The sequence below is a fragment of the Mangifera indica genome, chromosome 5 (assembly GCF_011075055.1).
Source record: "Mangifera indica cultivar Alphonso chromosome 5, CATAS_Mindica_2.1, whole genome shotgun sequence".
Lineage (NCBI taxonomy): Eukaryota > Viridiplantae > Streptophyta > Magnoliopsida > Sapindales > Anacardiaceae > Mangifera > Mangifera indica.
Window position 1 is genome coordinate 15,615,438 of NC_058141.1, and position 21,856 is coordinate 15,637,293.

Below are 21,856 nucleotides of genomic sequence, written 5' to 3' on the forward strand. Positions count from 1 at the left end.
GAGAGAATAATTAGCAACCACATCCCCACTTTCAAAAGGCTAAGAAAGTGGCCGGAAAATTGGAAAATCTTGACCTAAATTAGAGGTTACAAGCATTTGACCTACATCGTGGCAGTGCCTGCTCATTGCACCACAATAACAATCTGCTTCATTCAGTTAAAAAACACAAAAGAGAACGTGGGCGAGATCACCTATCTCATTGTTTTTCCCCTTTCTTTCTGAATAGTCCAAACCAGAAAGAAATGACAGAAAAGCAAAGGCCAAAGAGAGAAGAGAAAAGAGACGTCAAGAGGTCTCCCTCCTCCGTACCATTCCCTACTCCGATCACCAGAGGTCCCATTTTTATTCTCTTTGTTTTATATTCTGTTTCCTTCTAATTTTGATGTGGATTTCTTCAAACTTGTTTATTTTTTAATGGGTTTATTCATTATAGGTGGTGGTCCTCGGAAACTGTAGCTGTGGTGACAGATGCCAACAGAGGAATTGGATTCGAGATCGTCAGACAACTTGCAGGGCAAGGATTAACGGTTATACTTACATCGAGAGACACAAATGTTGGGCTTGAAGCAGCCAAAGTCTTGCAAGAAGGAGTTTCAATGTAGGAGATGCTCAGGCTCTGGCACTTGGTCAGCAACCAAAATATAGAATAGCCCCATGACTCCTGTGTGTCCTCGGGTGCTGCTGTAGTTGGATTCTAAAATCAATGTCTCCCCATCTGCTATCTTGACAGATCCAGGTTGAGGATAACAGGTGGACATTCCTACAATGTAACCAGCCTCATTTCCGGCTTCGATCCCATCTCCGTAAGCTGGAATTGAAGAGCATATAGCCTTTCCATCCTGTATTTTCCACACAACAATATCATGCAAGGAAGCATTACCTATCAAACTGCCACATGCCATACATACCAATGGATAAAAGAGAGAGAAATTCAAACAAGATAAAAAAAAAATGAACAAAATCACCTCTCGGGATAGAGCAGATCCTATTCCCCCTGAGTGCTGGTGGGCAACACCATAAATGACATAACCACCAGTCGGCATGGTGAGGCTTATTCTTTTAGTGTTAATGCACTCATGATCAGCCACATCGGTGGCACTACAAGGCTCAATGTCATATTCAACCTGCACATATATTCCCATTAGTTTCAAGATTTGTAAAGAAACTGAACTAACAAAAACACCAGTAAAGAACTCCAAGGCATTCATTGTCAGGTCTCATATATGAAGGGTGGATTCATTTCCAAGCTATTAGACAGGTTAATCAATAATGAATGCATTCTGTGAATGTGAAAATGTTTCTACAATAATTAAAAAGTTTATCTCTAATGAAAGTCACTCCAGTAAGGTATAATCCAACAGTGTTGTTGGGGTTCATTTGCCTTCCCATCCTTCTGCCTCCACCCCCACTCCCTAAACTTAGCGTGAACATCCTCACAAATGCATCAATGAGCAGGTAATGTAAACCACATCCCTCATCCCAAAACCTTGGTGTGAACAACGTCAAGAGGCTTTACAAATCAAGTACATATTTTAACATTAATGCAATAAAACAAGAGCATTAAAGGCCCTGGAAAGGAAAAAAACACCTCAGTTTTATTTGGCTAATAATATTTTCAAGATTCCAACATATATCATGGAGCAATAGCTGCTAAAGATAAGCAAAGTCAAATTCAATTCCATGAAATGTCCAAAATTAATCAAAAGAATTTCATTCTTTCTCTAGTATGAGATTTGAGTAAAAAGAATTCACTCACCCGGCAATCATGCTCAGTGCTGAGTCCAGTTGAATCATTAAACCTTTTCCACTTATCAGTGATATCAAATATATAGATTTTAACAGGCACCAAGGAACTATCCCATTCAACCCACTTCACGGTATATCTCAGGTAGAGGCTCCTTGTGGCACCTTCAAAGCCTGGTCTCACTCTGCATTGAGCCTGATCATAACAACATCGCAAGCCTCCAGCATAATCTGGCCTCAAAGGTCGGCCATATTCATCCACAGTAATATTATAAAGATCACACCTGCATTCAGTGCAACCCAATTTATCTTCCACACCTCGTGTATCAATTGCATGGACATTAAGCAGCCATCTCTCCTCATAGCCCTCAGGAATATCCGCAGGATTACCAATTTCTATTCCATAAGGGTCTGGGATGTGTGTTGCTGTTCCTCTTGTTTCAGATCCAAGGCCAAAATACTGCCCAAGAACGCCTTTCTGGCATATGCCATCATTTCTCACAATAAAGTAATCTGATTCACTAGGCTCCCTGCTGTCATTGTATCCTACACGTCCATAGTATCTTGCAACAACCCAATGGTGGAGATAAGTTTCATGAAGGGGAACAGGATTCCCTGCCTCGTCAATTACTTCTGCATTGAAACTCTTGAGAGCGATATGACCCCTGGGAAAGTCAATATTGTAGTGATATCTATTCTCAACAGATCCAGGTCCCAGCACAAACTTTGGCGATAGGAAAACTGCAGTTTTGATCTGATTTTCATTCAAAAACCCCTGTGAATATGATAAGCTCATTGCCAGCAAAAGAATGGCTGCTGAAATCCACCATCCTTTGTAAAAAGTCCTCATCGTTACCTGTGTGAAATTCATTATTAACAGTTAGTCTCTGCTGCAGACTCAAAGAAACACAGTCATAGAGTTTGAAATCCAAAAATATGAATGACTGAGCACAATCAACATGAAGATCATTCTATTACTTTATCAATCCATAAAAAGGGATTTAAAACAATAAATAAATTCCCCGTAATTGAACAGGTAATCACAACTATTTGCCATTTCAAATATTCGCAATGGACAGGAAAATATGTCAATTCAAAAGACCCAATATTTCAGTAAGAACTCCAGCTCTCTTTAACAGAAACCCCATCTTTAATTCTGTAATAGACGTTTCCACATAAAGATTGCCTGAACAGAATACTACAAAAGAAGCAATAATGAACAGATGGTTTTTAGTACTTCATTGATTGATAAAGAAAACAATAAGTGGAAACTATCATTACATGGGACTGGGTCATTATGCACAAACAAATAAGAAATTAAAGCTTCTTAAACCAAAAAGTTGAAAACGTGTGATCTTATGATAGTTGTTTATAAATCAATCAAATATGTGAAAACGATAGTATTTTTCAGTCTAAACAATGCGAGTATGAACTTTAGATGGAAAAAAACGTATCCTGTGAAAAATAAACGTACCCGGGGAGAGACGAGGAACGGCCCCCGTTAACAATCCAGTCTTTTGAGTTGAAATTTGAAGCATAAAGCCTTTGATTGATGCTACTGTCTATGCCATCAGCGATAACTGATATAGAGATTATATCGAGGTATGCAAGTCAGCCACGTCTTCCCCGAGGAAGTGCCGACAGAAAATGTCAAATTTTAGCGCCATTTCGCGCAGGGCGTAAGCAATGACGTTCTGCCTTCAGACTTTCTTTCCAAGATAAAATTGGACAAAGAAGACTTAAAGTCAACAGGACAATAACAAATCACGAATATCGATCCAAACTTTATAGTCATTACTTTGTCAGTATATATCTGTCCCTTTCGGCAGTCAATCATTCTGGGATTATTATTCTTTTTTTGTATTAACGTGAGGAAATTTTGCGTAACAAACAGCCAAATTTAATCCCAGTACTATTTATCATTATGGATATGGTTAAATAATTTTAAATTAAAAATAAAATAATATTTAATTATATAATTATAAATAATTATATATTTAAATTATATAAAAATATATATTTATAACATTATTCAATTTAAAAATAATAAAATTTTGTAAATTCCTTTGTATTTTAAATTTAAATAAAGTATTATTATATAATTAAATTTAAAATTAATCAATTATATAATATATTATTTGAATATATAATTAAATTCTCAAAATTAATTACATATATTAAATTAAATGATTTGAGAGGGTCTATGCTATTATTTTTGTTGAGACTTTTGGATTAAGACATCTCAAATAATAATCAGCCCGTCCTCATCTCAATTCTTATGAAAACTTTAATACTTCTTCCTCATTGTATAACTCTCACTTTCAATAAGCTCATTATCGAATTCTCACTCAAAAAAGCATAAAATAAAACAAAAAATTTCTTTGAATCCCAGTATTTAACTGTATATTTGAGTTTTTTTAATTATCTTTATTAATGAATAATAAAATAATATAAATTGTGTCAAGATCATATTAACCAAACAAATATAAGTGATACATAGACATGATCTACTCTTAAAGAAGAATTTTGTTGGTCGCATTAAACTCGCAGACTGTGTCAGTCTTATAAATATGTATAATATAGTGAATCGATCTACTAGAACACACAGACAATATATTAAAACCTCACAAAAATATAGTTCATGAATGCGATTAACCATATTAAATTTGACCCATAAGTATGTCTACTTATAGTTTAAAACATAATGTCCCCTTCAAATAAGCTTAATTTTACCGCTTAAAAAAAAAATATATATTTTTTTTTATAGAATCACATAGTTGTACTTAAGTATAATTTTTTTAAGGGCAAAAGATTTATTCCTATCCAAGGTATAGTGAAATATCAAATTCCTATTTTTCAATTTTTAAAAACTCAAATACTCACTTATAACCAAATTTTGTTAAAAATTTCAGTTAGAGTTAAGAATAAAACTATCATTTACTGAAAAAATTAAAATTTTATTATATTTCCCTCCCTTATATTTAAAAACTTTCATTTTTCCTTAACCCAAAGTTTGAAAAGTGACAAAACCCCCCTAAGGTTTATTTCTCTTCCTTTGGAGCCGATTTCTCCTTCTCTGATTGTCAATCGTTCTCCCTCCCCCTTTATCTCTCCCTTTGGTCTCTCTCCCTTGTCTCTCTAATTGGAGAAGGAGAAATCGACGTGACAAACCCAGAGGGGTTTTTGTCACTTTTTAAACTTTAAGTTAGACGAAAATGTAAGTTTTTAAATATGAGGAAGAAAAATGTGATAAAACTTTAATTTTTTTAATAAATAATAGTTTTATCCCTAACCTTAACTGAGATTTTTAATAGAAATTTGATTATGAGTGAATATTTGAATTTTTAAAAATTGAAAGGTAAGACTTTGAAATTTCACTATACCTTATAGGAATAAGTCTTTTAACTTTTTTTTAATCAAATAATACCATATCAAGAAGTATTCTATTAGAACTTTTGTTTTTCTGATTTTTTAAAACTTGTAATAAGTATTTTATAATGATTCATAGGACATGAAATTTGCAAATAAAGCCAATTACAACATAAAATTACTTATCGTAGCTGGGTACATTAGGTATCTGATATAAATACCTACTAGTGTACGTCGCTAAGCCAAGCCAAGCCAAGCAAAAAGAAACTGAATTATTTCTACATATATTTATACTATGAACTAGAAACAACTTCAAATCATAAGTGGTTGATATTCGACATTGCTCTTGTTTCTACGTCGATACCATACTGCAAGAACTAGAGTCAAAACTCCAACCAAAACAACTGCTGTCCAAACATATCCAGCACCGTTCATGTTGTTTAACATCCGCATTCAGACCTTGTTACAATCAAGAAGGCAATTGGCATCCAGATGAGCATGAACCAATCAATCATGGGCAAGTTTACATGTATTTTCATGAGTCAGAAAGTTAAAAGACTTACCTGAATTGGAAGACTTAAGGTATGAGGTATGGGCTTCGCCACCTGCTCAGCCACCAAAATGTAGAAAAGCCCCATCACTCCTGTGTGATGTTGGGTGCTGCTGTAGTTAGATTCCAGAATCAGAGTCTCCCCGTCTGCTATTTTGACAGAGCCTGGTTGAGGATAACAAGTGGACATTCCTACAATGTAAGCAGCCTCATTTCCTGCTTCTGTCCCATTTCCGTAAGCTGGAATTGAAGCACATATATCCTTTCCATCCTGAAGAACCATGATATTTAATCAAGGAAACCAGAAAGCCTGCAGTAATAATGAAAAATATAGATTTTGATATAACCTCTCTGTATAAAGCAGAGCCTATGCCCCCTGAGTGCTGGTGGGCAACGCCATAGATGAGATTGCCACCAGTGGTCATGATGACGCTGATTCTTTTGGTGTGAATGCACTCATCATTAGCCAAATTGGTGGCACTACAGGGCTCCACTTCATATTCTACCTGCATCATCGACCAGCAGTTGAAAACAGGAATAATGTTTCAAAGCCAAGATCAATTCTAAGAATGTCCAAAAATAACCCAAAACCATTTACCTGGCACTCATGCTCTGTGCTGAGTCCCGTTGAATCATCAGAATTTTTCCATGTATCAGTGACATCAAATATATAGATTTTAACGGGCACAATAGAGCTATCCCAATCAACCCATTTCACAGTATATTTCAAGTACAGGCTTCTGCTGGCACCTTCAAAGCCATGTCTCAACCGGCACTGTGTATGATCATAACAGCATCGCAAACCTCCGGCATAATCTGGGCTCAAAGTTTGGCCATACTCATCCACCGTAATATTATACAGATCACACCTGCATTCTGTGCATCCCAATTTATCCTCCACTCCTCTTGTGTCAATTGCGTGAACATTAAGCATCCATCTATCCTCATATCCTTCAGGAATTTCAGCAGGATTTCCTATTTCTATTCCATAAGGATCTGGAATATATGTTTCTGTTCCTCGTGTTTCAGATCCAAGGCCAAAATACTGCCCCAGAACGTCTCTCTGGCATATGCCATCATTTCTTACAGGCTTATAATCCGGTTCACGAACATCACTGTTACCATGGTAGTCTACACGTCCATAGTATCTATCAACAACCCAATGATGGAGATAAGTTTCGTGAAGAGGAACGGGGTTCCCTGTCTCATCAATTACTTCTGCATGGAAACTCTTGAGAGCTACATGGCCTCTTGGAAAATCGATGTTGTAATAAAATTTGTTCTCAACAGATCCCGGTCCTAACACAAATTTTGGTGAAAGAAAAACTGCGGATTTGATCATTTTCTGACAGGAAAAAGCTTGTGAGTATTGTATGCTCAATCCCATCAAAAGGTTGACTAGTAAAATCAACCATGGTTGAGAACAATTTCCCATTCCTGTCAAGTGTTAAGTACACTATCTTTAGCTAATTAAGCCAGAAAATTTTCAAAGTGTAGAGTCCAAAACGCAGTCCAAGGGAAAGGAGTTGGAACTTGAGGTAAAACTAAAAATGAAAATTTATAAAAATTTATGTTGGATGCCAAAGACTGTGTAACACACAAGTTTCTTAAAATAAATTCGTTTCTTTCACTCGAATGCACAAGAATTTAAATAACTTTTGTTTATCAAGATACAACGATAGAGGCGTAATAAGAAAAACAACAATTTCTTATTTTAATAAATTAAATCATACATAAGTTCTACCGAGACACAACTTAAAAATCACTTAAATCTAAGAGAAACTCTAAACGAGGAGAAAAAGAGAGTTCAAATTCTTGTGTTGTGTGAAGTGAGAGGAGGAGCTGGTTTTCTATAATATTCTAAGGGGACAACACATCTCAAATTGAATTTCACTGTAAATCCAAATCTTTTAACATTTTAATTCGATAGCCTTCAACACTTTTTCACCTTTTAACTTCTTCACATCCAAAAATTCAATAAAATTACCATTTTTCTTACAACGGAAACAAAAAAATGACAAAAGCAGCGTCTTACTGGGACTCAATAGTGAAGCCGGCTGCTTCAACGAAGTATCAAAGTTGGTTTTAACATATCCAAACTCAATTTTTGATAAGGACAGATCATTTTTACCCCTAGGTTGCGACTGTAATTTCTTCCTGAACCCAAAAATGTCTGTAAGAATTCCAGGTTTCTAGACTTCATTTATCTTTAAGCAAGTGCAAGTTTGAAAGACTTTCAGCTGAGATAAAAACTGAAGCTATGAATTGTTATGAAAGCCTTTTGCAAACAGATAGAGATGCAGTAACATAACCATTATGCCACACGAAGATTAAGATAGCAGAAGATATACTTGACGAAAGATAGTAAATGAGAAGAAAGAACGTACCCTGATTGGACGATGAAGAAGAAGAGCAACTAATCAAAGTTCACTTCACTCCTTGGATTAGAAGAAAGGAGGAACACGTTTAAGTTTTGTTAAATATTTGTGAATATATATATATATATACACAAATTGCAGCGTCAAATGATTGTGAAATAAAGGATAAAATTTCTGCATTACATACGCCATGACGTTCACGAGAAGCTTTTAACTTCTTCTAGATGGAGCAGTTTTCAATGGCACAAGGTTTTCCAAATTTTCAATTGAAAAATGATTAACGTAAAGTTAAAAGTTTATAGTAATTGGCGGCTTTCACATTAATGACAATTAATACGGGTATTAATAAAAAATATGGGGTTTGTATGGACAATAACTAATTCTTTAGAGGTTTCATTAAGATAAGTAACCCTAACACATGAGCCAATTTGGTCATGTGTGATCTGGGATCCAAACGGATACAAGTTGAAATGGGTGAATTTATGAGGGTGGAAAATGTACATGCCCATACCCGTTTCTCCCGGTATACATGACTCAATTACTAAATCCCAAACCTCATAATTTAACCAATCTATGAGGGTATAATATAAAGATACATATACTCGACTCTTTAGGTATACATTAGTCATTATTTATAACATTTTTGAGATTTTAATTTTGAATGACTCATTTAATTTGTGAATACTTAGATAAAAACAATTTAGAACTTTATTGCAATTTAATGAATTCAAGAAGATTAAAACTTTTAAGAAAATTCAATAAACTTTTAATGAATTCTAAATTCATTATGTTCGATACATGATAGGAAACTTGGATCCAAAAAGTATTTACAAGAATATATCAAAAAACTTTTAAGATATTATAGAAGGCTAAATAAGTATTTTCCCCTGAAGGTTTGATGTAAACCTAATTTTTTATTTACTAACTATTAAAAATTTAAATACATATTCGTCTGTTAAATTTCATTAGTAAAATTGTCATTTAACAAAAGTATTGAAAAAAATTAAAAATTTATTATATTTTCATCTTCCAAGTTTAAAAACTAACAAATTCCTTTCACCTAAAGTTTGAAAAACTTACATTTCCCCCATAGGATTTTTCCACCATGTTGCCAATGTCAAGAGGCAATGGCATTCTCCCTCCCTCCTGACTTTTCTCTTAGTTACACTTATTTTTTATCATTATCGACCAATGAAGACAAATCATTCATCTCCATACGAAGATGCAATTCGTCTTTGTCTCTCAAATAACGACATTGCATCATCTTCATCTCTAACAAAGACAAATTGCATCTTCATTTGGAGACAAAGACATGCCTTCATCAGCCACTTTCTTAAATTGATGATGGTTGGGAATAGAACTGGAGGGAAAAAGAATGTAGTCCTCGTCAGCACCAGTGGTTGGAAAAACCTTAGGAATGAATGTTCATTTTCAAACTTCGATGGAGGTATTTGTTAGATTTTTAAACTTAAGAGAGAAATATAATAAATTTTTAATTTTTTTAAATATTTTTATTAAATAACAATTTTACTTTTAACAGTAACAGTAAAATTTAATAGACAGATGTGTATTTAGATTTTTTTATAGTTGACAAGTGAAAAGTGAGTTTGCACCAAACCATTGGTGGGAAACAATCATTTGGTAATTATAGAATATTCTTAACCCAAACAAGTTAGTTAACAAGTTGTTTATACACGGTTCCTTTGTTTTTTCCAAATTAATATTTCAATATTTCATTATCATTTTTCCCCACACGTTCTTATGAGGAATGAGGTGACTTAAAATAAATAATTACTTCGATCACAACACTTGTTTACACATATTTATTGGAAGATTACACAAATTAAATATTTGATTACTCCAATTATTGTATCATATTCAGCCTTAATTTGTTATTGGTGTATGGAGATGAGAGAATAATTAGCAACCACATCCCCACTTTCAAAAGGCTAAGAAAGTGGCCGGAAAATTGGAAAATCTTGACCTAAATTAGAGGTTAGAAGCATTTGACCTACAACGTGGCAGTGCCTGCTCATTGAACCACAATAACAATCTGCTTCATTCAATTAAAAAACACAAAAGAGAACGTGGGCGAGATCACCTATCTCATTGTTTTTCCCCTTTCTTTCTGAGTAGTCCAAGCCCGAAAGAAATGACAGACAAAGCAAAGGGCAAAGCAAAGGCCAAAGAGAGAAGAGAAAAGAGACGTCAAGAGGTCTCCCTCCTTCGCACCATTCCCTACTCCGATCACCAGAGGTCCCATTTTTTTTCTCTTTGTTTTTATTTTCTGTTTACTTCTAATTTTGATGTGGATTTCTTCAAACTTGTTTATTTTTTAATGGGTTTATTCATTATAGGTGGTGGTCCTCGGAAACTGTAGCTGTGGTGACAGGTGCTAACAGAGGAATTGGATTCGAGATCGTCAGACAACTTGCAGGGCAAGGATTAACGGTTATACTTACATCGAGAGACACAAATGTTGGGCTTGAAGCAGCCAAAGTCTTGCAAGAAGGTGGTTTCAATGTAGATGTTCATCAACTCGATATCGTAGAACAATCATCAATCGAAGAGTTTTGCGAGTGGATTCGGGAAAAATATGGTGGCATAGATATTCTGGTAACCTATTTGCATCGTTCTGACATTTGGTTCATGATTCATTATGCGTTGTTTTATGCAAATTTGTATTTTGCAGGTTAATAATGCAGGGGTTAATTATAACATGGGTTCTGATAATTCAGTTGAGTTTGCGAAGCAAGTCATGGCTACCAACTATTATGGCACTAAAAATATGATTAAGGCAATGATTCCTTTAATGAGACCTTCTTCTGCTGGTGCTCGTATTGTTAGTGTGAGCTCTCGACTCGGTAAACTAAATGGCCGACGCAATGTAAGTTAGTCTCGCTTTCTCTTCCATCTTTTGGGAATATGTTTCTGCAACTCTTTTTATACTTCTTTCGAATCTATCTCTACCTGCCTTTCTTGTCAAAGATAATCAACGGTTTGTCTCAAGGGAAATATCTCAGGAGTAAAGGAGTAAAAAGCAGCATAGATGTTTAATTTGCTATCACTTCGACTTGGCTTGAAACTAAACTTTCTGTATGGGAAGGGTAAATTTGCAGAAGACTTGCAATCCTTTTGCTGCTATTTTTAATTAACAAAACCTCCGCCCTTCTTGGTTTTAATTATTCTTCTATACATTAGTAACATTTTCTTAAATTATACTTTTATGGTCTATAGATGTATGTTTATGTTATACGCAAGATCTCAGTTTGTAATACTTTGCTATCATATTGAAACTGACAGAGACTCGAGAACCCAACATTGAGACAGCAGTTGGGCGATTTGGATACACTTACTGAGGAGCTCATTGATAACACCGTTGAAACTTTCCTAAAAGAAGTTGAAGAGGGCACATGGAAATCGGGTGGGTGGCCTCAGACAATAACTGACTACACACTGTCAAAACTTGCGGTTAATGCTTATACCAGGCTGATGGCAAAGATACTCTCTGACGGCCCAGAAGGCCAGAAGATTTATGTCAATTGCTTCTGCCCAGGTTGGGTGAAGACTGCTCTGTCAGGGTGGACTGGTAATGTTTCCGTTGAGAATGGCGCCGACACTGGCGTCTGGCTTGCACTGCTTCATGAGCCAATAACGGGAAAGTTCTTTGCCGAGAGACGTGAGATAAGCTTCTGAGGCAATTAGCCGAAGACAATTAGTAGTAGTCCGTAAAAAGAAAACGAAATGTAAATTGTTAGGGAAATTTTTTTTTTCCGCTGAGGCTCATGTAACGATGTTATTGTTTCATGGATTTTCTGATGAACAATTTTTTTATAATTTTTTAGTCGGTTATATAACTCTACACGCTTAACTGTGTAAGTGTAAGGCTGTTCAGTATACTTTCTTTTCGTTTCTTAAAATCGTTTTCATCAACCACACGACCAACTTGAAAAGAGCAGCCATGAACGCCCAAAGAATCCTCGGTTCGTCCGCTCCACACAACCGCAAGGCGATTTTATCTTCTTCTTCATCTCGCTTCGAGACTTTTCTAAGCTATCATTTTTTAAATAACCTTTTTCCCAAGTTTTTTTTTTTCCTTAAAGAAAACTTACCTGCGGCTCCGTCTTTTTGTTGTTAAGGCCTTAATATAGATGTGTTTTTGGTGACCATTTTGGTAAATCACCTCATAATTTTATAATAGTGTAATTATTAAAATTATTTATTATTATTATTTTTTTAAAATTATTCAATAATACTATATAATAATAATATATTTACGATATAAATTTTTTATATCTGATTCAGTTGTTATAAATAACAAATAAAAAAAATAAAGTTTTTAAAATTTAAAAATTGAGAAATATTGATTCATGAAAGTTAAGACGGATAAATCATTTAGTCATTTTGGAATTTATAAACAAAATCACAATATTATTAATATGAAGAGGGGTATTTAATAAAAGAAAATTAATTAAAATAATATATTTAATTAGATTAAATAATTTTAACCTATTTTTTATTGGTTATATGATCGGAGTCAAGAAAAAAACATCTGGTCAAAATTATTTGTATGCCCACCATTAGATGCGACACCTACACATTTACTGGCTCACTGTTTCTGAAAAACTAAAATAATTCTATTTTAACCAATTTTTCATAAATTATAATTTATAAATCTAACCAATTTTTTATCATAATTTATATTTGAAATAAATAAAATATTTTTATAACTAATCTAAATATAAAAATGAACATTTATGAATTAAGAGAGTAGAATTGATCATCATATAATAAAATTTAAAATTTTAATTTTAATTTGAAAAATAAAATAACAAAAGAATATGATCAGATAATTATTTTGATTAAGGTGATTTTTTTTACTTTGATTTTTAAATAAATTTTTTTTTATGAAAATAAGAGGAAATTATGTTTGAAAGAATCAGATTCTTTGGTTTAAAGATGAAAATAAAACGGACACTAATAATAAATAAAAAGTAAGATAAAACTGTTTAACTAATTAGAAAAATTATTGTAATAAATTCCTTTCCCAAATAACAAAACCAAATGAAAGAACCGTAAAAACATAGTAGGTGACGGACGCGTAGTTCCAAATTTCCAATTGCGGTTACCACTACCACTGCCACTATCAGACGCCCCCAAGCCAGAACGAACAAAATCCAATCAATCAAAGGACAACTGGTCCAATCCAACCATCCCAAAAAACGAAGCAACCAATTGATGCCGTGCTCTAAATAATTTTTAATTATAATGGGAACGGCTTCGGAGTCGGACTCCGACTCCAACGCCAACGGGTGGGGCAGAGCTCGAGGACTGATGGTCAAAACAGTGGTGCTTATAGGCAGCGCTGTTCTCCTTAAACGTCTCACCAAATCTGAAACTCGATGGGATCATGCCCGTAATGTTGCCGCCTCGCTCACTGGCGAAAAGGTACTTCTTATTATTCTGTTGTTATTCGTTTTTTTATTTTCTTAAATTTAATTATTATTGGTTTTGATTTTGGAATAGTTTTCGACGGAACAGGCTTCCAGGGATCCTGATAATTACTTCAATATCAGGTGTTTTTTTTTTTTAATTTGTAGTCATTTTTTATCTTTAGTATGGTACATGGAATTTTACTCTTTACATTGGAAGTTTCTGAGGTCTTCTTTGGATGATTAGTTGTTTCAACCTTCAAATATGTTTCAAGTTTTCAATATATGCATGGTAATTTTGATTTGCAGAATGGTTACTTGCCCAGCTGCTGAGATGGTTGATGGTTCGAAGGTTTTATATTTTGAGCAAGTTAGTTTCAACTCAATTATGTAATGTTTTTTAATAATTTTATTTTTTTCACATGATAATAAATGCCAATTGTGATAAGGTTTCTGTGTCTTTGATGTTAGGCATTTTGGAGGACTCCTCAAAAGCCCTTTCGACAGGTTTTAATATGTGCCTTATTTTATTTATTTGTGTTCTTACTTTTGATTTTCATTTAGAAGAATTATGACAGTTGCATGCCTGCAGAGATTTTATGTGGTCAAGCCTTGCCCAAAATAATTGAAATGTGATGTTGAGGTGGACTTCTAGTCTGATTTCCTGTTGTGTTGCACGATGTTACTGAATGATTTTCCTTCTTACGTTTTTACTGCCTGAATTTTCTTTTTTCATACATGAGTAGGCACTCTTGAGCACCACAATTGGTGCCATTTTATTTATTTATTTTTTTTTGGGTAAGTATCCATTTTAATTGTTGCAACTTCTGTTCTCAACATTGTGAGCAGGCGCTGAGACATAAAAGCTTGTTATATATAGAAATTGATTTTTATGTTGTTTGAACCATATGTTATTAAGAAAATAGAGCTCAGGGGGTGGCTATAAGGTGATGTGTTATGGGTTAGTTGCAATGATATTTGATTCTCTATGGAGAAATTTCAAATAGGATGCCACTGTTTCTGGAAAACTGAGTTTTGTAGTGGCTGTGGAGAGCCATGTGGTTTTTTTGGCATTTGTTATCTAATGCAATAATTGTTGTTTATCAGTTGCCTTGGAGCCTAACATTCTGATATCAGATATATTCTTTTAAATGGGCACTTAAATTCATTTGCCCTTAGAGAAGTTGAGGAGTATAAAAATTTCTGTGATCGGTCAAAGGATCAGCGCCCACTGCCTGAGGAAGTTATTGGTGTAAGTATTCTTATCACATTAACATTTTAATTTCAGATTATTAAGCATATGAATTATATGTTGGACTTGGAGAACATTATCAATCATGAATTATCCAAAAATTGGACTTGTGTATTGCTATTAATAATTCAAATTCTAAAAATTTGAAGGCCTTTATGATAGTTGATGAGCAAACTGTGGCTAGAAATTAACGTTCTTGGATGTCTAATGAAACAGGAATTTATCAAACACTTGGAACCATCCCAAGTTCTCCCAACTACTCTTTTTGTATCACTTGGTTTCTGGCTGATTATAGCTAACAAATGGTTTGACACTGACATATTATAATTGAGTTTGGAAGGCTATTTTTTAAAGTTAAGAACATAACATGTTTAGAATCTTGATGTAGGCTGAGCTATTTCGTTTTTCTTGGAACTTTGTCGTAGATAGATAGATGGTGCAATTACTTGACGTGTTAAATAAAATTTCTGAGATCACACCTCACCTATTTTATTCTAGTCAAAATAATTTGGTTGATTATTTAAAAAGGATCATCATTTGGATGATTAGAACCTATTACGATAAGCTGATGTTTATGTACATGTCTAATTTTACAAGAAATTAAAAAAAACTGCATTGGTCTGTGTTGAATATGAAGGCTATAAAAAATCTGGGTCTTTTCAAACATCATTACATATTATCTGGAGAGAGAACTCTGTGATCACAATAAATAGTGTCAAGAACTCAAAGCTAACCTGTCTCTGCTGCAGTTGGTAGAAAAATCAATCCCCTGTTTGTGGCTAAATATATATTCACCTGCTTTATAAGGTTCCATGTGCACATTCCATATAGTCTTTTGTTTTATATCATGCACAGGACATTGGAGAGCATTTGACAACAATTTATCTCAGATGCTGTGACCGAGGAAACCACTGCTTATATGAAGGTTCATCTCCACCAGGTGGATTCCCAAATTCCTGGGTAGGTGCTTACCTTCTTACAATCAGTTGGCATATTGCTTTCCCAACAGCTGTCCGCTGGGTGTGGATATTGAAATAAATTGGTTTCTTTGTGGCCTTTCTTACCTTCTTGTGGTTTTTTTGGTGATAGAATGGGGCTACCCACTGCACTTCCGAACTAGCAGTGTTGAAGAATAATGAGATACATACCTGGGACAGAGGCTACGATGATGATGGAAATCAAGTTTGTTCTCATGGATATGCCTTTCTTTTACCAAAATTACCTGTACTAACGCATCAAAGGGCCAAGTAAGAGTGGTTTGTTTTATCTCTTGCAGGTGTGGGGAGTGAAAGAAAGTCCTTACGAGTTCAAACCTTCACCTAATGCTAGTTTCAATGAAATGTTCTCTCTAAATTTCCCTCCTCTGCTGTCCATGGAGAAGAAAATAGAAGGTTCATTTGTCTTGCAAGAATAATAACTGGTTACTTGTAACAATAGCAATGTAAATGTTTAAAGTCTTAAAATATATTTCCCTGTTCCCATTGTGAATACATCTTCAATTAACTATTGATTTCTTTCATTTGACAATAGATCTTGGATAAAAAAATGCTTCATTCATGAATAATACTGTATTTTCCAAACTTTTCATCTCAAGTGGTATGGTATATGATGCTAACTATTAAAATGATTGTTCAGACTACAAAATGATAAGCAAAGACTCCTTTAAACACCATTCACAGTCTTTCATCTAATGTTCTGAGTGCTCCATTTTAAATGGCGAAGAAATAGCAGTTTTGGCTCCTCCTTGGAATGAAGGCAAAAAAATTACAATGCAAATATATAGAAACTTTGCGGATTGAGGACCGGAATAAACTACAAATATTTCTCACATGACCATTGATCCTAGAAAGTATTGTTGAGGTACAAGTATAAACCGGCAAGTGCCGCAGCTCCAACTGCAATTGCTATAGGTAATGCTCCTCTGTGCCATTTAACATATCATTTAAACTTAATAAGTAACAAGTAAAATTGGGGGGAAATAAGGCCAATGTAGTTCAATGATGGTGTTTGATGTTTACCCGATTGCTTCATCTTTCTGGATCTGTGCTTTTCTTGCTTTGCGGACATCTGTGTTATTAGCATTTCTGGCCACAGCAGGCGCATATGGCTTAAATCTCCTTTTAGGAGCTCCACAAACTGGATTACAGAAACACAATTTACAATCAAGATAGTACTAACCTTATAAATTTGAATACCCAAAAGGACAAGTAAAAATAGCAACAAAATTTGTATTTAGCTTAATAATGGTGACAGTATAAACATTTTATGCCATCTGATACTTGTCATTCAGAAACAAAGATGAGCTTAAGGGAGATATATATTATTTCTACATCGAAAAATTTTATGTTGAAGAAGTTGTGAAGAAATGCTTGTTTTCATTTTGAAAAAGGAATGTTATATAACATGGAAGAAGATGAGTTATTTGACCATAGAGAAAATTACGATGGTTATGAGTTAAAATGAATACCGGGACAGAAAAAACTATCTGCTAATTTCTCAAAGGGAGTCCTGTCATTGTAGATATACCTGCATGTTCAAACATAAAATAATCCCATCAAGATTTCAAGTCATACAAGATCGTTGAACAAAAAAGACGGAGAAGAAGAAACATTACCCACAATCACGACATATGTAAGCCTGCTTAGAGGCAACACGCATGGAATATCTTGGTGCAGCACAAGTCAGAAGCTGAACATAGTGAGGAGACAGCAAGAGATGAAGAGATGGACAAGAGAAAGGTGATTTTATATCAACACGATCAGTTGAGCATCGGAGGCCAGCATTGCCTGTAGGAGATAAAAGAGATGGTGTGCGTAGTGCTGAGGATTGCCTGGCACTTAGCCTTGTGGGTGCTTGAAAGGCCATTTTCTAGGTTCTAGCTTCTTCTTCGCCTTCTTCAGTTTTTGAGAAGATGAGATGAGAAGATAAAGTGGCGAGTATACAAGCAGTAATATTATTGGTTGTCTGGAAAATACGTGGAAGCGTGGCTTTCATACTTCCCACACAATAATATTATGGTCTGAAAAAGACCGTTTCCAATTCTTACAAATGTTTAATGAATCGTAGCGTATTTTTAATTGAGATTTTAATTTAATATCCGTCTAATAACAAAATTTGCAACACAACAAAGGTTTCAAATAAATTATTATCGGTAGGAAAGATCAAATATGTATTAAAATGCTGCATTTAACCATGAGAATTAAGTTATACAACCAGTACAAGAAGGGCACTATGACCTAACACGTTTTGGCAAATTGAAGATTTACAATTTTGATGGAATACACAGCATCTTGAACTTCATATATCTGATGGGCAAAAATATTCCTTCCGGAACAGGAAGTTAAACCAGCTACCAAGGTTTCAGATCACCCACCGGGCCGGCAGTCCAGTTTAATATCTTCTCACCTGGCTTCAAGTAAATACTCCTGTCATGCGGCAATTTTCGAGCAAGGCCGTTCAAAACTTGATGGAAAGCATCGCCTGGTTGAGCAGGTTGTGGGAATAACATTGCCTGCTTCATTGAAGGATTGGCAAGCAACCTCTGCTTTCGCAATATAACTTCAGGTGGGATAGATGTGAGTATGGTGTCCAAGTTGGGAACATCCTTCTCATCTACAAACACTCCAATTTCCTCCCACGGGATCGCATCCGCAAATGGTAGAACAATGTCATCTGCTATGATGACAGGGATGCAACCAAAGATCACTGCTTCAACCAATCTAGGACTCCATGGCGCCCAGCCAAGTGGACACAAACAAAAGATAGCTCGTTGCATGTCCTCGTAGTATGTAGTTGGATGTTCAGTTGAAATGTCAAAGAGAGGATTGTCCTTGAAGTTCTCCCACACTGCTGCTCGTGCACCTCTGAATGATAGTTGAACGTTGTTTAGTAAGCACATAACATGTTACATATAAGGGATTATGGGCAAGCCGTGAAGCTTAAATCATTCCTTTCTGATTAAAATGGCATTTGAAGGAAACTTCCTCACCATTCTGGCTCTCAAAAATTTTACATAGCTTTAGCAAAGAATGGATCCTGAATTTCAAAAAATTCATGTTTCTAATCTCATTATTTACTGTGTAACATCTCTCATCAGAATATTTAGCTCTAATTTCATATGATATATAACATCTCTCATCAAAATATTTAATATCTATCACAAGTCTGCTTCTGTTCAATCTCATAAAATTAATGGAATGCAGATTTTGCTAGGTTAGTGAACCAAGTAACCTTAGAAAACAATACAATAATTCCTCAAATGCAAATATAGAGATATACCTTGCATAGTAACCACCTTCTGGGTCATTTCCAACATCGTAAAACAACCCACGGAAATAAACAAAGATGGATCTAGGAGTTTTTTCAGGAATCAGGTGCGTTTGCATTTTCTGGGGAGGAGCATACGGAGGAACTGTAATTGAGCCCTCTTTCAGGCAAACATGATTCCTTTGTCCAAACGTCTGAACCAGGGTAGCGCGTTGGAGCAGGTGAAGAATTCCTCTTTCGATAGCCTTCTCCTCCTGTAAGAAAAAAGTGATCAATAAAAAGCCAAAGAAAGTCTGTAATCACTTGCCAAAATACAGTACCTCAACATGATTAAAGCTCGAAACATTATCCAAAACTTAACAGACCACAAAATCATGTTCAATTGGTTCAAGAGAAATGAAAACGAAATCACTAACCTGATAATGAAAGCATGCTCCAAAGTCATGCGGAACCACAAAAAAGTGATCAGCCCCTTCTGTTCGATTCCAGTAAGGCCAGTTTGAAGAGATAAGCTGTATTGCACTTCTCATCATACGAGGAGACTTAAAAGGCAATGGGAGGCCATTTGGCGTCAAGTCACAAGTAGTGTAAACAGGAGTATAAAACCAATCAGCTTCCTCTGGATTAAGGGTTCGAACAGGGCTAGATAAAAGAAAACGATGCATAAAGATCTCAGCTGCAAACATGTGAGTGAGGCATCTTGAGTCCTTTTGTAGAATTTTTTTATTGTATTTGCTGGGAAGCTCATATACAAAAACTTTCAACCTCCCCACTGGATCATCTTCCAAGACATCACCAGCACTACCTACATTCACATCACCAAAGCACACTTTAGAAACAATATAGATATCAACAGGAAAAAGTCACAATCTAAGCAAAAGGCTATAATCTATAGAACATCAGAAAACCATTCCAGTCAGTCAAAAATATATCATTTAAGTTATTTCCCTGATTCGTCACCAACATTTCAGTTCTAAAACCTTTAGCATAAAAGTTTAAATAAAAACCCCTAATATGTAGGACATAAAAAATGATCAATTCACAAATATAAGCTGCACAAATGCCAGATAAATGCAAGACGATAAAATGTAACTAAACATGAAGCAAACTGGGTTTAAAAGCGAAGCAAATCTTTAAATGATTAGATCCCTTTCAACAGAACCATAAACTCAAAGGATTCAATCTACATCGCAATTAAAGTACTTCAAATCAATACAAAAAGACCACATATAACCTAATACCGATAAAATAAAGAAAAAAAGATTAAGCACAAAGTTAGATGCAAAATAATAAAACGAACTCTGACCAGAAATTCTCTCAGTAGGTTGTCTCCTGCCCAGCTCCACGGCACCAATTCTCGACACAAAGGCAGTACACAGAAGCCCAACTAAAACCCACCTCCACATCTCCATTTTTTTTTTTGTCTGGAAATTTAATTTCTTCAAGTCACTGAATCTAACAAAAATTCAAGAAAAGAACCAGAAAAAGAGGAGCTTTCGAGGGTGAGTTGGGATGTCAAAAGAACAAGTAATTGAACAAATTTCTTAAAATTAGGGACTTGGGAGTCTGTATAAACATAAAAATAAGATTTGATAGAGAAAATGAAGCAAACTAAATCTTACTTTTGTATTAAAAATAAATGATTAGGTATGAGAAAGAAATGAGGGTTCTCCAGCTGTTTGATGAGAGGTCAATTTCAGACCATAACCAAATTACTCGAGGGCTGTTCACTCTTCAACCTGCTCTGTTCTATTTTTTGTCTTTTTAATATCTTTTATATTTATAATATTCAGTGAGGAATCATAAGAATACGCATTCACGAAATAGAGTTAGACCCATTCAAACTCTATCCGAGACCCGCCAACCCAAATTCCGGAAATGAACCCTCTGTTAATATTTAAAAATATATATCTATATATATATATATATTTTTTCGATAAGACGATAAAGTGCAAGAGTAAATGCAGACAGTTTCCAGTTGCATTAATTAATGAGGTGGAAAGAGATAATTCTGAAGAGGCACGTGACGAAATATCCATGTATTAATTAGAACTGATGGCTTGATGGGACTGGGATAAGATGTAGTATTGAAGTCTACAATTCGGTAAATAAAAGTCTTTCAGTGATTCAGAAGTGTGTTATATTATAGTTGGTGATATCCTGCTTTTTATAAATTTTCAAGATGATAGATTTTATGTTTTATTAGTAATTTTAATAACAATAAATATACAAACCTCTTTTCTTCCTTCTTTGCCAACTACCATCGACGCATTTAAAAGCGCTAGTGGCACATGGGGTTTATTTAGAACGCCGAAAGATTAGGTTTTATCTCATTTTAATTTAATTATATATATATATATATATATGATAAATAAAAAATTTAAATACTAATTAATTAATTATTATTAAAATTTTTAATTAAAAATAAGAATAAAATTATTATTTTATTTTTAAATCATAAAATTTGATAAATTTATATTATTTTTTCTCTAAATTTAAAAAATTAATATTTTTTTTCATGATTAAAATTTAAAAAATTCACTTTCTTTATTGTTTGAACGACGTGACTAAGGACAACGAAATATTATCTAAATTTAGATCTTCTTCAATTAGATCTGAATAACGAAATATTATCCAGATTTGAATAAAAAAGTATTATCTAAATTAAAAAAAAAAAGCGATGAAGGATGATGAAACGTCATCCTTTGTTGTTTAGACGACGTGACAAAGGACAATGTTTCATCATCTTTCATGATGGTGGGTGTTCATCCTTCATCGTCTTTTGTAATCGAATCTAGAAGATGAATAAAAAATATCAACTATCAATTAAAATTGTGGTGGCCAAAGAAGAAAAATAAACCGTTTA

At 34.4% G+C, this 21,856-nt stretch overlaps 6 protein-coding genes across 12 annotated transcripts; 2 read left to right on the plus strand and 4 right to left on the minus strand.

Annotated features, from left to right (window-relative positions):
• Positions 1-48: 48 nt before the first annotated feature.
• On the minus strand, positions 49-3,371 carry LOC123216647. Its single transcript, XM_044637141.1, has 4 exons — positions 3,218-3,371; positions 1,757-2,599; positions 966-1,124; positions 49-839 (listed from the first exon to the last, which is right to left on the minus strand). Exons 2-4 carry the CDS (start codon positions 2,591-2,593, stop codon positions 594-596), a joined length of 1,242 nt encoding a protein of 413 aa, XP_044493076.1. The 5' UTR covers positions 2,594-2,599; positions 3,218-3,371; the 3' UTR covers positions 49-593.
• A 1,860-nt stretch (positions 3,372-5,231) lies between these two features.
• On the minus strand, positions 5,232-8,127 carry LOC123216646. 2 transcript variants are annotated; one of them, XM_044637139.1, is made up of 5 exons: positions 8,050-8,127; positions 6,261-7,099; positions 6,010-6,168; positions 5,676-5,933; positions 5,232-5,559 (listed from the first exon to the last, which is right to left on the minus strand). In XM_044637139.1, exons 2-5 carry the CDS (start codon positions 7,095-7,097, stop codon positions 5,425-5,427), a joined length of 1,389 nt encoding a protein of 462 aa, XP_044493074.1. In that variant the 5' UTR covers positions 7,098-7,099; positions 8,050-8,127; the 3' UTR covers positions 5,232-5,424. The 2 variants fall into 2 exon arrangements, with proteins under 2 accessions (XP_044493074.1, XP_044493075.1); XM_044637140.1 differs by having other exon boundaries at positions 5,232-5,571.
• A 1,986-nt stretch (positions 8,128-10,113) lies between these two features.
• LOC123216649 ((+)-neomenthol dehydrogenase) lies at positions 10,114-11,865 on the plus strand. Its single transcript, XM_044637144.1, has 4 exons — positions 10,114-10,296; positions 10,398-10,656; positions 10,733-10,927; positions 11,344-11,865. Exons 1-4 carry the CDS (start codon positions 10,193-10,195, stop codon positions 11,734-11,736), a joined length of 951 nt encoding a protein of 316 aa, XP_044493079.1. The 5' UTR covers positions 10,114-10,192; the 3' UTR covers positions 11,737-11,865.
• A 1,234-nt stretch (positions 11,866-13,099) lies between these two features.
• Positions 13,100-16,301, plus strand: LOC123216293 (chromophore lyase CRL, chloroplastic-like). 6 transcript variants are annotated; one of them, XM_044636707.1, is made up of 8 exons: positions 13,100-13,488; positions 13,567-13,616; positions 13,782-13,842; positions 13,922-13,979; positions 14,652-14,724; positions 15,615-15,684; positions 15,814-15,906; positions 16,001-16,301. In XM_044636707.1, exons 1-8 carry the CDS (start codon positions 13,309-13,311, stop codon positions 16,136-16,138), a joined length of 723 nt encoding a protein of 240 aa, XP_044492642.1. In that variant the 5' UTR covers positions 13,100-13,308; the 3' UTR covers positions 16,139-16,301. The 6 variants fall into 6 exon arrangements, with proteins under 6 accessions (XP_044492642.1, XP_044492641.1, XP_044492643.1 ...); XM_044636706.1 differs by having other exon boundaries at positions 13,582-13,616; positions 14,657-14,724; positions 15,580-15,684; XM_044636708.1 differs by having other exon boundaries at positions 13,101-13,488; positions 13,944-13,979; positions 14,657-14,724.
• A 9-nt stretch (positions 16,302-16,310) lies between these two features.
• On the minus strand, positions 16,311-17,692 carry LOC123216294. The gene is made up of 4 exons (XM_044636709.1): positions 17,339-17,692; positions 17,192-17,250; positions 16,743-16,860; positions 16,311-16,645 (listed from the first exon to the last, which is right to left on the minus strand). The coding sequence occupies exons 1-4, from the start codon at positions 17,587-17,589 to the stop codon at positions 16,567-16,569; spliced, it is 507 nt and encodes a 168-aa protein (XP_044492644.1). The 5' UTR covers positions 17,590-17,692; the 3' UTR covers positions 16,311-16,566.
• Positions 17,693-17,892: 200 nt separating this feature from the next.
• On the minus strand, positions 17,893-20,879 carry LOC123216292 (probable beta-1,4-xylosyltransferase IRX10L). Its single transcript, XM_044636701.1, has 5 exons — positions 20,613-20,879; positions 20,297-20,445; positions 19,407-19,795; positions 19,003-19,244; positions 17,893-18,587 (listed from the first exon to the last, which is right to left on the minus strand). The coding sequence occupies exons 2-5, from the start codon at positions 20,400-20,402 to the stop codon at positions 18,074-18,076; spliced, it is 1,251 nt and encodes a 416-aa protein (XP_044492636.1). The 5' UTR covers positions 20,403-20,445; positions 20,613-20,879; the 3' UTR covers positions 17,893-18,073.
• Positions 20,880-21,856: the final 977 nt, after the last annotated feature.

What these genes read in the sequence shown, in the direction of transcription:
- LOC123216293 (XM_044636702.1), top strand. Translation starts at nt 13,309, where the DNA reads ATGGGAACGGCTTCGGAGTCGGACTCCGACTCCAACGCCAACGGGTGG. An exon ending in AGGTTTTATATTTTGAGCAA is followed by an intron (nt 13,843 to 13,943) that starts GTTAGTTTCAAC and finishes CTTTGATGTTAG; the next exon opens with GCATTTTGGAGGACTCCTCA. An exon ending in GTGGATTCCCAAATTCCTGG is followed by an intron (nt 15,685 to 15,813) that starts GTAGGTGCTTAC and finishes TTTTGGTGATAG; the next exon opens with AATGGGGCTACCCACTGCAC.
- LOC123216294 (XM_044636709.1), bottom strand. Translation starts at nt 17,589, where the DNA reads ATGGCCTTTCAAGCACCCACAAGGCTAAGTGCCAGGCAATCCTCAGCA. An exon ending in TACATATGTCGTGATTGTGG is followed by an intron (nt 17,251 to 17,338) that starts GTAATGTTTCTT and finishes TTGAACATGCAG; the next exon opens with GTATATCTACAATGACAGGA. An exon ending in CAGAAAGATGAAGCAATCGG is followed by an intron (nt 16,646 to 16,742) that starts GTAAACATCAAA and finishes TAAATGGCACAG; the next exon opens with AGGAGCATTACCTATAGCAA.
- LOC123216647 (XM_044637141.1), bottom strand. Translation starts at nt 2,593, where the DNA reads ATGAGGACTTTTTACAAAGGATGGTGGATTTCAGCAGCCATTCTTTTG. An exon ending in GCACTGAGCATGATTGCCGG is followed by an intron (nt 1,125 to 1,756) that starts GTGAGTGAATTC and finishes ATATATGTGCAG; the next exon opens with GTTGAATATGACATTGAGCC. An exon ending in GATCTGCTCTATCCCGAGAG is followed by an intron (nt 840 to 965) that starts GTGATTTTGTTC and finishes TGGAAAATACAG; the next exon opens with GATGGAAAGGCTATATGCTC.
- LOC123216646 (XM_044637139.1), bottom strand. Translation starts at nt 7,097, where the DNA reads ATGGGAAATTGTTCTCAACCATGGTTGATTTTACTAGTCAACCTTTTG. An exon ending in GCACAGAGCATGAGTGCCAG is followed by an intron (nt 6,169 to 6,260) that starts GTAAATGGTTTT and finishes TCGATGATGCAG; the next exon opens with GTAGAATATGAAGTGGAGCC. An exon ending in CCTTAAGTCTTCCAATTCAG is followed by an intron (nt 5,560 to 5,675) that starts GTAAGTCTTTTA and finishes GTCTGAATGCGG; the next exon opens with ATGTTAAACAACATGAACGG.
- LOC123216292 (XM_044636701.1), bottom strand. Translation starts at nt 20,402, where the DNA reads ATGGAGATGTGGAGGTGGGTTTTAGTTGGGCTTCTGTGTACTGCCTTT. An exon ending in ACCTACTGAGAGAATTTCTG is followed by an intron (nt 19,796 to 20,296) that starts GTCAGAGTTCGT and finishes ATGTGAATGTAG; the next exon opens with GTAGTGCTGGTGATGTCTTG. An exon ending in GAAGGTGGTTACTATGCAAG is followed by an intron (nt 18,588 to 19,002) that starts GTATATCTCTAT and finishes ACTATCATTCAG; the next exon opens with AGGTGCACGAGCAGCAGTGT.
- LOC123216649 (XM_044637144.1), top strand. Translation starts at nt 10,193, where the DNA reads ATGACAGACAAAGCAAAGGGCAAAGCAAAGGCCAAAGAGAGAAGAGAA. An exon ending in CCCTACTCCGATCACCAGAG is followed by an intron (nt 10,297 to 10,397) that starts GTCCCATTTTTT and finishes TATTCATTATAG; the next exon opens with GTGGTGGTCCTCGGAAACTG. An exon ending in AACTAAATGGCCGACGCAAT is followed by an intron (nt 10,928 to 11,343) that starts GTAAGTTAGTCT and finishes TGAAACTGACAG; the next exon opens with AGACTCGAGAACCCAACATT.